The 17,014-nt window shown below is 55.0% G+C and overlaps 1 protein-coding gene across 18 annotated transcripts in view; it reads left to right on the top strand.

The window, feature by feature from the left end:
* Window positions 1-208: 208 nt before the first annotated feature.
* Window positions 209-17,014, top strand: part of LOC126946852 (PI-PLC X domain-containing protein 1) — a 29,075-nt gene continuing 12,269 nt past the window's right edge. For 2 of the 18 annotated variants that reach the window (XM_050777564.1, XM_050777547.1), the window contains exons 1-3: window positions 9,550-9,581; window positions 9,855-9,909; window positions 10,066-10,104. In XM_050777564.1, the coding sequence (XP_050633521.1) occupies window positions 9,580-9,581; window positions 9,855-9,909; window positions 10,066-10,104 (96 nt within the window). In that variant the 5' untranslated portion in view covers window positions 9,550-9,579. Of the gene's footprint in view, window positions 503-4,717; window positions 4,830-5,802; window positions 6,662-9,488; window positions 9,610-9,854; window positions 9,910-9,933; window positions 9,987-10,014; window positions 10,105-10,124; window positions 10,154-10,174; window positions 10,282-14,413; window positions 14,673-16,338; window positions 16,855-17,014 lie in introns of those variants that run through there. The other 16 variants (XM_050777549.1, XM_050777552.1, XM_050777551.1 and 13 more) reach the window with 16 other exon arrangements.

Genomic DNA, 17,014 nt, shown 5'->3' with positions numbered 1-17,014 from the left:
TCCTGCCCCCACTCCTGGTCTGTGAGGACCGGGGCCCCTGTCCTGACCCTGGGGGACTCCGGGGACACTGCTGGGTTCCCTGGGGGACCCCGGCCCCTGCCCCCACTCCTGGTCTCTGAGGACCGGGGCCCCTGCCCTGACCCTGGGGGACTCCGGGGACACTGCTGGGTTCCCTGGGGGACCCCGGCCCCTGCCCCCACTCCTGGTCTCTGAGGACCGGGGCCTCTGCCCTGACCCTGGGGGACTCCGGGGACACTGCTGGGTTCCCTGGGGGACCCCGGCCCCTGCGCTGACCTGGGCATTGGGGTCCCCGTGTGAGTTCGGGGCGGAGTTCACTGCCCAGCCGGGTGGGGACAGACGCGTGGCGGGGCGGGACGTCCCTCCTCCTCCGGCAGGAATGTCCGTGCCAGCCAATGGCAGCGGCCGGGGTGTGTTTTAGGGACAGTCCCCCTTAGACACCGGCGGGAGCGGCCAGGAGCTCTGAGACTCGCGCGGCTGGAAGGTGAGTGTGTCCACCCCGTGCTGCTGATGCCGGTTCCCCTGCGGGGGACGTGGGGGCGGGGGACAGCCCCGCTGCGGGCTGGGGATGGGGAACCCGCGTTTCCATCATTCAGGTTCCTTCTCCTCCTCCCGGGAGCCTTAGCCGGGGGCACGGGCTGGGGGACGGTCGCCTGGGATCCCTGGCCTGTGACCCTCGCAGGCCCGGAATTGTCTGCTGGGCCAGAGCCAGTGTGGACACGGCCCGGGGCGGTCAGGGAATGAGCCTGGGGGCCACGGCTTGCTGGACCGGTCGGACGTCCTCCCTCGGCCGCCGGGGCCTGGATGGGGACAGGTCGGGGCAGCTGGGACTGTGGGGACGGTGGACTGGGGGGGTTGCTGGGATCTGAGCACGCAGGTCCTTCCGTGGATTCACCCAGCAGCTATTCGCCCCGTGCGTGCGTTCCAGGTGCGGGTCACGGCCACTCACGCCTCTGGGACGTGAGCCTCCCCGAGGACTCAGCGGGCGGGAAGGTGTAGGTGTCTCACCTGGCTGGCGGGTCACCGGGCGGCTCGGCCCGTCTGTCATCTGTGCAGTCCCACGGCGACGGCGAAGGCCGCAGGGGGGAGAGGACCCGGGTGGAGGGGACCGGGGTGGAGGGGACCGGGGTGGAGGGGACCCGGGGTGGAGGGGACCCGGGGTGGAGGGGATCGGGGTGGAGGGGATCGGGGTGGAGGGGACCGGGGTGGAGGGGACCCGGGGGTGGAGGGGACCGGGGTGGAGGGGATCGGGGTGGAGGGGACCGGGGTGGAGGGGACCCGGGGGTGGAGGGGACCCGGGGGTGGAGGGGACCCGGGGGTGGAGGGGACCCGGGTGGAGGGGACCCGGGTGGAGGGGACCGGGGTGGAGGGGACCGGGGTGGAGGGGACCGGGGTGGAGGGGACTCGGGGTGGCGGGACCGGGGGTGGAGGGGACCGGGGTGGGAGGGGACCGGGGTGGAGGGGACCCGGGGGGTGGAGGGGACCCGGGGTGGAGGGGACCCGGGGGTGGAGGGGACCGGGGTTGGGGGGACCCGGGGTGGGGGGGACCCGGGGTGGAGGGGACCCGGGTGGAGGGGACCGGGGTTGGGGGGACCCGGGGTGGGGGGGACCCGGGGTGGAGGGGACCGGGGGTGGAGGGGACCGGGGTGGAGGGGACCCGGGTGGAGGGGACCGGGGTGGAGGGGACCCGGGTGGAGAGAACATCCCCCAGGAAGGATCAGTGCTCTGCGGGGCGGCCTCAGACCCCGCTCCCATGTGCCGTCTGGACGAGATGGCAGACGTGGCTGGGACTGGGGGCCACCCGGGGCTCCTTCCTGTTCAACTTTGTCATGTGTGGGGAGGGGTCGGGGGATGTGGGGACAGGAGGGGACGCTCCTCAGTGGTCCGGGGACCTGGGATGTCTGGGGAAGGGTCGGGGGGGACGTGGGGACAGGAGGGGACGCTCCTCAGTGGTCCGGGGACCTGGGATGTCTGGGGAAGGGTCGGGGGACGTGGGGACAGGAGGGGACGCTCCTCAGTGGTCTGGGGACCTGGGATGTCTGGGGAAGGGTCGGGGGACGTGGGGACAGGAGGGGACGCTCCTCAGTGGTCCGGGGACCTGGGATGTCTGGGGAGGGGTCGGGGGACGTGGGGACAGGAGGGGACGCCCCTCAGTGGTCCGGGGACCTGGGGTGTGAGGACGGCATCTCTGACGGGAGGGGAGGGACTGTGACGGGAGGGGAGGAGGATGACCGGGAGGGGAGGAGGATGACCGGGAGGGGAGGAGGATGACCGCAGCCGGAGTTGGTGGAACCGTTCATGACACAGAGGATGTGACTGTTCACCTTTGGGTCTGGCCTATCTTGGGAGACACCAGCTTCCTCGAGTCTTCTGAACCAAAAAGTATGTGAGACAGGCCTCAGGACATTTCGAAAGTGTGTTTTGCTGGCTGGGTGCGGTGGCTCACACCTGTCATCCCAGCACTTTGGGAGGCCGAGGCGGGCGGATCACGAGGTCAGGAGTTCTAGACCAGCCTGGCCAACATGGTGAAACCCCGTCTCTACCAAAAATACAAAAATGAGCCGGTCGTGGTGGCAGGTGCCTGTCATCCCAGCTACTCAAGATGCTGAGGCAGGAGAATCGCTTGAACCCGGGAGGCGGACGTTGTAGTGAGCCGAGATCTCGCCACTGCACTCCAGCCTGGGCGACAGAGCGAGACTCCGTCTCAAAAAAAAAGAAAAACAAAGAAAGATAAAAGAAAAGAAAATTAGCTGGGCGAGGTGGCAGGTGCCTGTCGTCCCAGCTACTCGGGAGTCTGAGGCAGGAGAGTCGCTTCAACCCGGGTGGCGGAGGTTGCTGTGAGCTGAGATCCCGCCACTGCACTCCAGCCTGGGCTGCAGACTCAGACTCCATCTCAAAAAACAAAAAACAAAACAAAAAAGAAAAAAGAAAACTAGCCGGGCGAGGTGGCAGGTGCCTGTCGTCCCAGCTACTCGGGAGGCTGAGGCAGGAGAATGGCATGAACCCGGGAGGCGGAGGTTGCAGCGAGCCGAGATCGCACCACTGCCCTCCAGCCTGGTGACAGAGCGAGACTCCGTCCTAAAAAAAAAACAAAAAAAGTGTTTTTTGCTGAGGTTGGGAACGAGCCTGTGACCCAGTCTGAGGAGGTCCTGACGCCCTGGGCCTCAGGTCGTCGAGGACAGCTTGGTTTTATGCCTTTTAAGGAGACGGCAGACCTGAATCAGAACGTGTAAGAGGAACCTGGGCTCTGTCAAGCGTGTCCGTGAGAACAGACCACCAAACAGGCTTCGTGGGAGCCATAAAAGCTGTTTATTCACTTGGGTGCCGGTGGGCTGAGTCCGAAAAGAGAGTCAGCAAACGGGGAGATGGGGAAGGGGTGGGTTGATAGGACTTGGGGAGGTCATGGAAAACGACAGCCAAAGGTTCGGATCTGAAGGGGCGGCCGGCCCCTCCGCACCTGTGGGGGTTTCTGTGTGTCAGGTGCTGAGAAAAGAAATAAGACACAGAGACAAAGTATAGAGAAAGGGGACCGGCGCTGAGGGACTCCAGGCAGGCACCGGTCTCTGAGTTGCCTCAGTATTTATTGATCATTATCTCTTTACCATCTCGGAGAGGGGACAGGGGGAAGTGGCGGGACAATAGGGTAACTGTGGGGAGAGGGTCAGCAGGAAAACATGTGAACAAAGATCTCTGTGTCATCAATACGTTTAAAGAAAGGTGCTGTGCCTTGGCCTTGCACGGATACAACATCTATACAAACATCTCGTATGCAAACATCTGGAATGCAAACATGAAACGGCAGCATTGCCACAAGCACACACAGCTCACCTCCAGCCCTAAGGTGGTTTTCTCCTATCTCAGTAAATAGAACGTACAGTCGGGTTTTACACCCAGACATTCCATTGCCCAGGGACCAGCAGGAGACCGAGGCCTTCCTGTGTCTCAACCGCCAAGAGGCCTTCCTCTTTTATTAATCCTCCCCAGCACAGACCCTTTATGGGTGTCAGTCTTTCCCTTCCCACGAGGCCATATCTCAGACTATCCCATGGGGAGAAACCTTGGACAATACCTGGCTTTCCCGGGCAGAGGTCCCTGCGGCCGGCCTTCCGCAGTGTTTGTGTCCCTGGGTACTCGAGATCAGAGAACGGTGATGGCTTTTACCAAGCAGACTGCCTTCAAGCCCTTCTTTAACAAAGTACATCCTGCATAGCCCTAAATCCATTAAACCCTGAGTCAACACAGCACACATTCCTGCAAGCACAGGGAGCACACATTCCTGCAAGCACAGGGTTGGGGCTATAGGGTTACAGATTAACAGCATCTCAAGGCAGAAGAATTTCTGTGAGGACAGAACAAAATGGAGTCTCTCTTTTTTTTTTTTTTTTTTTTTTTTGAGGTGGAGTCTCGCTCTGTCGCCCAGGCTGGAAGCGCGATCTCGGCTCACTGAAGCTCCGCCTCCCGGGTTCACGCCATTCTCCTGCCTGCCTCCCGAGTAGCTGGGACTACAGGCGCCCACAACTGCGCCCGGCTAAAAGTAGAACGGGGTTTCACCGTGTTAGCCAGGATGGTCTCGATCTCCTGATCTCGTGATCCGCCCGTCTCGGCCTCCCAAAGTGCTGGGATTACAGGCGTGAGCCACCGCGCCCAGCTAGTCTCTTATGTCTGTAGACACGGTAACAGTCTGATCCCTCTTTCTTTTCCCCACGGTTATTTATTGTTAGCAGAGGAAGGGGTTACAAGGTGCACGGTGGACAGCTCCTAAGACTCATTGTCGAGAAGACGAACGGCACACGGTCGATGGATCAGCTAAGGTAGGGCAGGGACGAGTCACAATAGGAAAACGTGGTAATTTCAGTTACTCAGTGAAGGCAGGCACTGGCTGTTTTACTTCTGTGTCGTTCTTTGCTTTGACTGCTCCCGACTTCTCGGCTCCTGCAGGCCTCCGGGACGTGTACGTGCAGGTCACGGGGGTGATAATGACTGAGGTTCGGCTCAGAGGCCTGACGGGTTAAATGTGTGAAGGCAGGACAGCTCGACGGGCGGCGAGGCGGACTTCCAGGTCATAACTAGATTTTAAAATTTTTCTGACTGGCAATTGGTTGAAAGAGCTCTTATTAGGCCGGGCGCCGTGGCTCAAGCTTGTCATCCCAGCACTTTGGGAGGCCGAGGCGGGCGGATCAGCTGAACTCGGGAGTTCGAGACCAGCCTGACCAACGCGGTGAGACCCACTCGCGACTAAAAATGTGAAAAATTAGCTGGGAATGGTGGCAGGGGCCTGTTATCCCACCGGTTCTGGAGGCTGAGGCAGGAGAATCACTTGAATCCAGGAGGCGGAGGCTGCAGTGAGCTGAGATCGTGCCACTGCATTCCAGCCTGGGCAACAGAGCAAGACCCTGTGTCTCCACATACACACACACACACACACACACAGAGGAGTTATTCGTAGAAAGGAATATCTGCATTAAGATAAGAGGGTGTGGGCCAGGCGCGGTGGCTCAAGCCTGTAATCCCAGCACTTTGGGAGGCCGAGACGGGTGGATCACGAGGTCAGGAGATCGAGACCATCCTGGCTAACACGGTGAAACCCCGTCTCTACTAAAAAAATACAAAAATCTAGCCGGGCGATGTGGTGGGCGCCTGTAGTCCCAGCTACTCGGGAGGCTGAGGCCGGAGAATGGCGTAAACCCCGGAGGCAGAGCTTGCAGTGAGCTGAGATCCGGCCACTGCACTCCAGCCTGGGCGACAGAGCCAGACTCTGTCTCAAAAAAAAAAAAAAAAAAAAAAAAAAAGAGGGTGTGGAGATGAAGGTTTTTTGTGTTTGGATGGGAGTCTGGCTCTATCCCCCAGGCTGGAGTGCAGTGGCACCATCTCGGCTCGCTGCAACCTCCGCCTCCCGGGTTCAAGGGATTCTTCTGCCTCAGCCTCCCGAGTGGCTGGGATGACAGGCACCTGCCACACTCCTGGTTAACTTTTGTGTTTTTAGTAGAGACGGGGTTTCACCATGTTGGCCAGGCTGGTCTCGAACTCCTGACCTCAGGTGATCCACCTGCCTCAGCCTCCCAAAGTGTTTGGGATGACAGGCCTGAGCCGCTGGGCCCCACCCAGACCTGCATTTTAACCTCCCCTCCACCCTGCGGCCCTGGGACCCTGGGCATCCGGAGGTTCACAGCGGCCCTCCTGGGCTGCTCCAGGCAGATCACTGCACGGCTGCAGAGAAGGGGCCAGCACCCTCCTGGGGACCCAGAGCCACAGCACAGGTGTGGTTGCTAGTCTTGAAGAAAGAGACTGAGGCTGAGCTGATAAATAATGGGTTCCTCCTCCTGGGCCCTGCAGGCTCTGGGGACCCTCCCTCCCTCCCTCCCTCCCGCCCGCCCAGTCCTGGCAGCCGGGAAGGCCTGAGCTTATCAAGTTAGCTGGGTCTGGGAGGAAGGGATTTTGGGAAGATGTAAATAAAAACAAAACCTGCAGCCAGCTGGGAAGCCGTGCCTGAGAGTGGCCTAGAAGGCAGCACGGGCAGCCGCCAGGAGCTGCAGACCCAAAGGATCTCGTCCTTTCTTGCGGCCCAGGGAGAGACCAGGCCTTTCATTCTGGGCTCAAGATCAACAATTCGAATTCCGAAGTCCCCCTGTGCCTGGGGCCCAAGGTGGGTCTGCAGCTTGAGCTGAAGTTTGTCTCCTTTTCCCCAGGAGGCCTGGGCGTCTTCCCTTCCTCTGGGTCCCGTTTCTTTTATCTTTTCTTTTTTCTTTTTTTTTTTTTTTTTTTTTTTTTTGAGACGGACTCTCGCTCTGTCGCCCAGGCTGGAGTGCAGTGGCGCGATCTCGGCTCACTGCAAGCTCCGCCTCCCGGGTTCACGCCATTCTCCTGCCTCAGCCTCCCGAGTAGCTGGGACTACAGGCGCCCACAACCGCGCCCGGCTAATGTTTTGTATTTTTAGTAGAGACGGGGTTTCACCGTGGTCTCGATCTCCTGACCTTGTGATCCGCCCGCCTCGGCCTCCCAAAGTGCTGGGATTACAGGCGTGAGCCACCGCGCCCGGCCTCTTTTTCTTTTTTTTGAGGCAGAGTCTCACTCTGTCACCCAGGCTGGAGTGCAGGGGTGTGATCTCGGCTCACCACAGCACCCGCCTCCCGGGTGCAAACGATTCTGAAGCCTCAGCCTCCTGAGTAGCTGGGATTACAGGCGTTCGCCACCACGGCCGGCTACTTTTTGTACTATTAGTAGAGATGGGGTTTCACCATGTTGGCCAGGCTGGTCTCAAACTCCAGACCTCGTGATCCGCCTGCTTCAGCCTCCCATAGTGGTGGGATGACAGGTGTGAGCCACCGCGCCTGGCCCCTCCAGGTCTTATTTCTAAGAGGAGGCCCCTGGTCCACCAGGGAACATTGCAGAGTCGTGAAACTCTCAACCGGCTGATTTAGCCCTGAAAAATCTTAAATACATTGCCAGGCGTGGTGGCGGGCGCCTGTCATCCCAGCTACTCCGGAGGCTGAGGCAGGAAAATTGCTTGAACCTGGGAGGTGGAGGTTGCAGTGAGCCAAGATCGCGGCATTGCACTCCAGCCTGGGTAACAAGAGTGAAATTCTGTCTTTAAAAAAAAAAAAATCGTACATACAGCTGGGCGCAGTGGCTCACGCCTGTAATCCCAGCACTCTGGGAGGCTGAGGCGGGTGGATCACCTGAGGTCAGGAGTTCAAGACCAGCCTGGCCAACATGGTGAAACCCCGTCTCTACTAAAAATAGAAAAATTAGCCAGGTGTGGTGGCGGGCGCCTGTAATCCCAGTTACTCAGAAGGCTAAGGCAGGAGAATTGCTTGAACTTGGGAGGCGGAGGTTGCAGTGAGCCTAGATCACGCCATTGCACTCCAGCCTGGGTAATAAGACTGAAACTCTGTATTTAAAAAGAAAAGAAAAAACCCGGCCGGGCGCGGTGGCTCAAGCCTGTAATCCCAGCACTTTGGGAGGCCGAGACGGGCGGATCACGAGGTCAGGAGATCGAGACCATCCTGGCTAACACGGTGAAACCCCGTCTCTACTAAAAAATACAAAAAACCAGCCGGGCGAGGTGGCGGGCGCCTGTAGTCCCAGCTACTTGGGAGGCTGAGGCAGGAGAATAGCGTGAACCCGGGAGGCGGAGCTTGCAGTGAGCTGAGATCCGGCCACTGCACTCCAGCCTGGGCGACAGAGCATGACTCCGTCTCAAAAAAAAAAAAAAGAAAAAACCCAAAAAGTTATATACAGTTCAGAGGCAGAGAAAGAATTTACAAGCTTTCTAAAATGCCCTTATGAAAAGTCTCTTCCCTTATTTTCAGCATTATATATTTGTATTTTATATATTTATATGTATTTATATTTTATATATTTACATATCAATTTATGTATCACATATTTATAATATATATCATTTATATAGTATATATAAAATTTTATGTAATATATATTAAATTATATATTATATTAATACATAAAAATTATATAAATATATAATGATATTATTATATTTATGTAATATATATTTGTATATATTTATATAACATATTTATATATTAATGTAAATATATATTTATATAATATATATTTACATCATATATAATTAAATTATATATAAATTATATGGTTTTATATATAAATTATAATATATATTATAGATTTATATAGTATTATATAATATTGTATATATATTTATAATATATTTTATATATTATAAACATATATTATATATTATATATTTATATATTATAAACATATATATTATATATATATAATAAACATATATTATATATTATATATTTATATATAATAAACATATATTATATATTATATATTTATATATAATAAACATATATTATATATTATACATATATGTGTTTTTTGGGGGGGCCGAGTCTTGCTGTGTCGCCCAGGCTGCAGTGCAGTGGTGATACGCTCTGGTGGTGCAGGAACACCAGGTTCTTCCTCTCCAGTGGAATTAAATAAGGCCACACGGACACCCGTGCAGTGGTTTTTAAGGAGCGCAGCGTTTAACAGGCAAGAAGGGAAGGGAGGGCCGGGCAGGTGGCTCAGGCCTGGGATCCCGGCACCGCGGAGGCGACGGGGAGCCCAGATTGCGCCATTTCACTGCAGTCTGGGCAACCAGAGCGAAATTCCGTCTCAAAAAAAAAAAAAAAAAAAAAAAAAAAAAAAAGGCGACAAGGGGGAAAGGAAAAGGAAGTAGCTCCCCCGGAGGGAGACTGAGGGACCGGGGGCTCCAAAGCGGAGGGAGGAGGGAGGAGACCAGCCCGGGTAACGCGGCGCCTGGAGGAGGCGTGGCTGATTTGCATAGCGCTCAGCGGATTGGTCTGACCAGGCCTGTCATTCACGTAGCCCGCGAAAAACGTGGCCCGCCCAGCCCAGCCCCGTCATATGCAAATACAGGCGCCATGATGTTCTACGCGGCTGGCGGCGTGTGGGGGCGGCCGGGAACGTGTGGGGGCGGCCGGGAGGGCGGGAACGTGTGGGGGCGGCCGGGATGTCAGGAACGTGTGGGGGCGGCCGGGATGTCGGGAACGTGTGGGGGCGGCCGGGATGTCAGGAACGTGTGGGGGCGGCCGGGATGTCAGGAATGTGTGGGGGCGGCCGGGATGGCGGGACCAGGTGGGGGCGGCCAGGATGTCAGGAACGTGTGGGGGCGGCCATGATAGCGGAACGTGTGAGGGCGGCCGGGAGGGCGGAACGTGTGGGGGCGGCCATGATGGCGGGTGTGTGGGGGCGGCCGGGAGGGCGGGACCAGGTGGGGGCGGCCAGGATGGCGGGAACGTGTGGGGGCGGCTATGATGGCGGGTGTGTGGGGGCGGCGGGAGGGCGGGAACGTGTGGGGGCGGCCATGATAGCGGAACGTGTGGGGGCGGCCGGGATGTCGGCACATGCCATGAGCGGGAACGTGTGGGGGCGGCCGGGATGTCAGGCACAGGTGGGGGCGGCCATGATGGCGGGAACGTGTGGGGGCGGCCATGATGGCGGGAACGTGTGGGGGCGGCCGGGATGGCGGGAACGTGTGGGGGCGGCCGGGAGGGCGGGAACGTGTGGGGGCGGCCGGGATGTCAGGCACAGGTGGGGGCGGCCATGATGGCGGGAACGTGTGGGGGCGGCCATGATGGCGGTATGTGGGGGCGGCCGGGAGGGCGGGAACGTGTGGGGGCGGCCGGGACGTCAGGCACAGGTGGGGGCGACGGCAAGACGGCAACGGTGGGAATCGAATCGGCGTGTTGACAGCGCCCAGCTTTAACGGCTCGCATTTGCCTATTAAGGGTTGCCCAGCGGGGTCTGAGAGCCGGGGCTTTCACGCTAGACAAGAAACGTTTTTGGGAGCTGCAAAAACACCTTCCAAGGACCCCTTTTCCTCTCTTTCCCTCCTTTTTAAATTTTTTTTGGAGATGGGGGAGTTTCACTCTTGTTGCCCAGGCTGGAGGACAGTGACCCCATCTCTGCCCACTGCAACCTCCGCCTCCCGAGTTCAAGCGATTCTCCTGCTTCAGCCTCCCAATTAGCTGGGGTCACAGGCATGTGGCACCACGCCTGGCTAATTTTTTGTATTTTTAGTAGAGACGGGGTTTCATCATGTTGGTCAGGCTGGTCTTGAACTCCCAACCCCAGGTGATCCACCGGCCTCGTTCTCCAAAAGTGCTGGGAGTACAGGCGTCAGCCATCGCCCCCAGCCCCCTTTTCCTCTCCATCTGTCTAAAATAATGTCTTAATAACTCTTACCACAGTGGTGACATCTCGGCCCACTGCAACCTCCGCCTCCCGGGTTCAAGTGATTCTCCTGCCTCAGCCTCCCAAGTAGCTGCGATAACAGGTGCGTGCCAGCACGCCTGGTTGATTTTTGTATTTTTAGTAGAGACGGGGTTTCACCATGTTGGCCAGGCTGGTCTCGAACTCCTGACCTTGGGTGATCCACCCACCTCGGCCTCCCAAAGTGCTGGGATGACAGGAGAGAGCCACCGCGCCCGGCCGGCCCCACAGTAATTTAATATGCAGCCCAGAATGGGGCTTTCTTCCCACCTAATGTGCAAGATTCTCAAGCCCCGTTTTCCAACTTCACCTGCATTACAGATGCAGTTTTTTCTGTTCTGTGTGTGTGCACAGAAGGCCCAGGAGTTAATTTACTCAGTTAAGGATTAAAGTTATGAAGCAGGCCGGGCACAGACGCTCATACCTAGAATCCCAGCACTTTGAAAGGCCGAGATGGGAGGATCTCTTGAGTCCGGGAGTTCCAGACCAGACTGGGCAACATAGCAAGACCCCATCTTCCTTCCCTCCCTTTCTTCCCTTTCTTCCCTCCCTTTCTTCCCTCCCTTTCTTCCCTCCCTTTCTTCCCTCCCTTTCTTCCCTCCCTTTCTTCCTTCCCCTTCCTTCCTTCCTTCCTTCCTTTCCTTCCCTTCCTTCCCTTCCTTCCCTTCCTTCCCTTCCTTCCCTTCCTTCCTTTCCTTCTTTCTTTCTTGACAGGGTCTCACTCAGTTGCCCAGGCTGGAGTGCAGTGGTGCAATCTCCGCTCACTGTAACCTCCACCTCCCAGAGGCTCAAGTGATTCTCCTGCCTCAGCCTCCCGAGTAGCTGGGACTACAGGCTATGTCACTACTGCCCAGCTAATTTTTTTTGTATTTTTAGTAGAGACGGGGTTTCAGCATGTTGGCCAAGCTAGTCTTGAACTCCTGACCTCAAATGTTCCACGCAACTCAGCCTCCCAAATTGCTGGGATTATAGGCGTGGGTCACCCAGCATGACCTATTTATTTATTTCTTGAGACAGCCTCACTCTGTCACCGAGGCTGGAGTGCAGTGGCGCCGTCTCGGCTCACCGCAACCTTTGCCTCCCGAGCTCAAGTGATTCTCCCGTGACAGTCTCCTGAGCAGCTGGGATTATAGGCGTCTGCCCTCACGCCCGGCTAATTTTTGTATTTTTAGTAGAGTTGGGGTTTCGCCGTGTTGGCCAGGCTGGTCTTGAACTCCTGACCTCAGGAGATCCGCCCACCTTGGCCTCCCAAAGTGCTGGGATTACAGGTGTGAGTCACGGTGCCCGGTCTGGTCCCGATTTTTTTTTTTTTTTGCCAGCGTGTGATTGAGTTTATTGTAGAGGGTAACAGGAAATGGGATTGTACAAAGAAAAGAGATGGTCCCTTCACGGGCCTCAGCAGCCCTGCCACGGATCTGCCTGATTCTTTCCCCTCAAGAAGTTGATCTTGTCACTTCTCATAATACAGCTGATGCGTTTAATGTCCTCCGTGAGCCCATCCATAGTGAGGATTCCGTTTAGGGTCCTGTATGCGCTTTCCACGTTCCCTTCCGGTACCATCACAGTCCTGGGAAGGAACCTCAGATTTTTTTTGAGACGGGGTCTCACTCTGTCACCCAGGCTGGAGTGCAAAGGCACAATCTCGGCTCACTGCAACCTCTGCCTCCGGGTTCAAGCGATTCTCCTGCCTCAGCCTCCCGAGTAGCAGGGATGACAGGCGCCCGCCACCACGCCCGGCTAATTTTTGTGTTTTTAGTAGAGACAGGGTTTCACCGTGCTGGCCAGCTGGTCTTGAACTCGTGAACTCTCGTGATCCACCCACCTTGGCCTCCCAAAGTGCTGGGATCACAGGCATGAGCCACCGCGTCCACCATGCCCAGCTGTTTTTTTTTTAATGAGGTTTAGCTTCAGATCTCGTATTTTTCTTTTTCCGTTCTTTTTTTTTGAGATGGACTCTTGCTCTGTCACCCAGGCTGGAGTAAAGTGGTGCGATCTTGGCTCATTGCAACCTCCGCGTCCTGGGTTCAAGTGATTCTCCTGCCTCAGCGTCTTGAGTAGCTGAGATTACAGGTGCCCACCACCACGCCTGGCTAATTTTTGTATTTTTAGTAGAGATGGGGTTTCACCATCTTATCCAGGCTGGTCTTGAACTCCTGACCTCGTGATCCACCCGCCTCGGCCTCCCAAAGTGCTGGGATGACAGGCATGAGCCACCGCGTCCGGCCTAAGATCCCCTATTTTTCAGGACATTCCTCTGAACTGTCAGGGCTTGTGCCCTCAGCGAGTCAGACTTTGACTTGAGCGTGATGTATCCAGGCGTTCATTCCAGTATCTTTCACTGCTGAGCGGGTTCGAGAAGAACAGGGTTAGGGCTCTTCCCAGCTTGGCTTAGTGAAGGAGAGAGATGACAGTTTTCACTAACACCAGATTTCCTGGGTGAGATAAAGGTGCTTTTATTTCCTGGGGCTGCCGTTCTGGTACTTGGGTTAATTTTTGTTGGAAGTGAGCTAGAGAGGTTACATGCTTACCCAGTTGAGAGGTTTTTCTGTCTGAAAACAAATCTCTGAGCACATTGATACGTTTTATCCTCTCCCAAGTGAAAAGCTTTGGTGAAGGATTTTACGAAACTCTGGCTGGGCACGGTGGCTCTCGCCTGTCATCCCAGCACTTTGGGAGGCCGAGGCGGGCGGATCACGAGGTCAGCAGATGGAGACCATCCTGGCTAACATGATGAGACCTCATCTCTACTAAAAAACAAACAAACAAACAAAAAACCCAAAAGATTAGCCAGGCATGGTGGCAGGCGCATGTACTCCCAACTACTCGGGAGGCTGAGGATGGAGAATCGCTTAAACCCAGGGGGTGGAGGTTGCAGTGAGCCGAGATCGCACCACTGCACTCCAGCCTGGGTGACAGAGTGAGACTCCGTCTCAAAAAACAAAAACCAAAACCTTCATTGGCTGCAGCTTGGCAAATAGAGTTTGCCATCCTGACTGGAGCCCAACAGCTGACAAGCGTACCCTTGAGAAGGGGCTTTCTCTATTTCTGTAGTGGAATACTGAGGTTTAGTTTCTTTTATGGAGTCCTCCTGGATTAGAAGGGCTGGAAGTGTGTTACTGCCTTGAGGCTTCCTTGCCTTTGATTTGGCCGCCTGATCAGCTAATCTCTTTCCTTTGGGCTACTTTGTCTGTTCCCTTTTGATGTTACAATACATCCCTGCTGTCTCTCCTGGAAGAAAAACTGAGAATAATGATCTGCTAATTTCCTGGTGAGGTTATCTATCTGTCTGTCTGTCTATCTGTCTGTCTATCTATCTATCTATCTATCCATCCATCTATCTATCTGTTATCTACCTATCTCCATCATCTATCTATCTGTTATCTACCTATCTCCATCATCTATCTATCTATCTGTTATCTACCTATCTCCATCATCTATCTATCTATCTGTTATCTACCTATCTCCATCATCTATCTATCTATCTATCCATCTATCTATCTATCTATCTATCTATCTATCTATCTATCTATCTATCTATCTATCTATCTATCTATCCATCTATCTATCTGTTATCTACCTATCTCCATCATCTATCTATCTATCTATCTTCTCTATCATCTCTATCTATATATATCTGTCTATATATATCTCTCTCTTTATCATCTCTCTCTATATCTATATCTATCTCTCTATATCTATAGCTATCTCTCTATCTCTGTCTGTCTGTCTGTCTATATTTTTGAGACAGAGTTTCACTCTTCTTGCCCAGGCTGCAGTGCAGTGGTGCAATCTCAGCTCACTGCCACCTCCATCTCCCGGGTTCAAGCGATTCTCCTGCCTCAGCCTGCTGAGTAGCTGGGATGACAGGCGCCCGCCACCACGCCCAGGTAACTTTTGTATTTTTACTAGACACGGGGTTTCATCCCATTGGTCAGGCTGGTCTTGAACTCCCGACCTCAGGTGATCCTCCCGCCTCGGCCTCCCAAAGTGCTGGGATGACAGGCGTGAGCCACCGCGCCCTACCTTCCTGGTGATATTTTATAGGAGATCCATTCGTGGTAAGAAAATGCTTTTCCTTCTGAATGGCAGCATGAGCATGGATAATCAGGAAAGCGTCCAAGGAATCAGCATCCACGTTAGCTACGTTTCCCTGGCGTAATTTAAGTGCTTTTATAAGAGCTGTCAGCTAATTGAGCTCTTGAGTCTCCGGAGAGTGACTTTGCTTATCTTGCTTTACTGGCTGTTTGCTGGCTAAGAGCTGTCCCTAGAGGGCAGTCGTCCTGGCACATTGTGTGCAGTGGAAACAGTTATTTCCTAGGCTTAACTTGGAGGCTTTTCATGACAGTAGAGCTGGCATGACAGTGGCTTGGAAACGTATGTAAATAGGTCCTCCTAACTACCACTCAGATTGAGAAAATGATTGGATTAGAGTTTTTCCTGAGATGCCCCTTATAGGAAGTGGGGAGGCCTGGAAGAGGGAGGAGAAAGGAGAGAGGACAAAGGAGGGAGGCCGGCTCTAGTGTTTAGAAGGAGGTCTGTTTTCCTTCCATTTCCGGAATCGCCCGGGGCCGTGTGCTGTGATGGCATTTGGAGCCACTGGAGCAGGGGGTTTGCACCCACTGACCTCCCACTCTGGGAGCAGTTCTGTCCCCACTGCTTTTCACCACAGGCTGGGCAGGAGCGAGGTGACTCTGTCTTGCTGCCCGGCCATTCCTTTTTTTTTTTTTTTTTTTGAGGCGGAGTCTCGCTCTGTCCCCCAGGCTGGAGTGCAGTGGCCGGATCTCAGCTCACTGCAAGCTCCGCCTCCCGGGTTCCCGCCATTCTCCTGCCTCAGCCTCCTGAGTAGCTGGGACTACAGGCGCCCACAACCGCGCCCGGCTAGTTTTTTGTAGTTTTTAGTAGAGACGGGGTTTCACCGTGTTAGCCAGGATGGTCTTGATCTCTTGACCTCGTGATCCGCCCGTCTTGGCCTCCCAAAGTGCTGGGATTACAAGGCTTGAGCCACCGCGCCCAGCCATTCCTTTTTTTAAAATGTCCTGGCCTGCCACACTTTTAGCAACTACCGGATGCACCTGGGGAGATCTTGGAGTTTGCAAGCCTGCCAAGCTGTTGCTAGAGGCTTTGTCCTTCTCCTGAGGTTTCTCTTTTTCTTTTGTGCCTCCTCCTGGTGCCTATTATTATTATTGTTATTTATTTTTTTGAGACGGAGTCTTGCTCTGTCAGTAGGCTGGAGTGCAGTGGCGTGATCTCGGCTCACTCCACGTCCCGGGTTTAAGCGATTCTCCTGCTTCTGCCTCCTGAATAGCTGAGATTACAGGTGTGTGACACCACACCTGGCTAATTTTTGTATTTTTACTAGAGACGGGGGTTTCACCATGTCGGTGAGGCTGGTCTCGAACTCGTGACCTCGTGATCCGCCCGCCTCGGCCTCCCAAAGTGCTGCCCGGCCACGAAGAGGATTTCTGTTCCCACTAGGGGACGCTGTTGACTTAGAAATACCGTGCACTGGCCGGGCGCGGTGGCTCATGCCCGTCATCTCAGCACTTTGGGAGGCTGAGGTGGGTGGATCACCTGAGGTCGGGAGTTCGAGACCAGCCTGACGAACATGGAGAAACCCCGTCTCTACTAAAAATACAAAAATTAGCCGGGCGTGGTGGCAGGTGCCTGTCATCCCAGCTACTCGAGAGTCTGAGGCAGAAGAATCGCTTGAACCCGGGAGGCGGAGGTTGCGGTGAGCTGAGATCGCGCCACTGCACTCCAGCCTGGGCAAAAAGAGCGAAACAACGTCTCAAAAAAAAAGAAAAAAAAGGAAATACCATGCACCTGCTAGAGAATTAGTACCAAGTAACTTTACTTAGGGGGAAAGGAGAGAACCGTATTCCTGGAAGCCTGAGCTGTATCCCTGGTCGACAGCATTTCCTGGTGTGGCCCAACAGGATTCCTTCCCTAGGCTGTAAAAATTCCCGTGCATTCGACAGAGAGACCGCGGATAGAGAAGGAAGGGAAGAAGGAAAGCTTTGCGGTAGGATAGCTGGACGACAACCCTGAGATTAAAGGACAGATCTGAGGGTGAGATTCGTCCCATCCTCACCGCTCTCGTGAATGAATTCCCGGCCAATGCACCAAACTGCTACGGCTCCGGTGACTGGAGGGACACCCGGGTCCTTGGTCTCGCGCCAGTTTAGATGACATGGCGTGGACACACGTGGAGTGGTTTTAAGGAACGGAG

The sequence above is a fragment of the Macaca thibetana genome, chromosome X, assembly GCF_024542745.1.
Source record: "Macaca thibetana thibetana isolate TM-01 chromosome X, ASM2454274v1, whole genome shotgun sequence".
Taxonomy (NCBI): domain Eukaryota; kingdom Metazoa; phylum Chordata; class Mammalia; order Primates; family Cercopithecidae; genus Macaca; species Macaca thibetana.
This window is presented reverse-complemented; position numbering and strand designations above follow the sequence as displayed.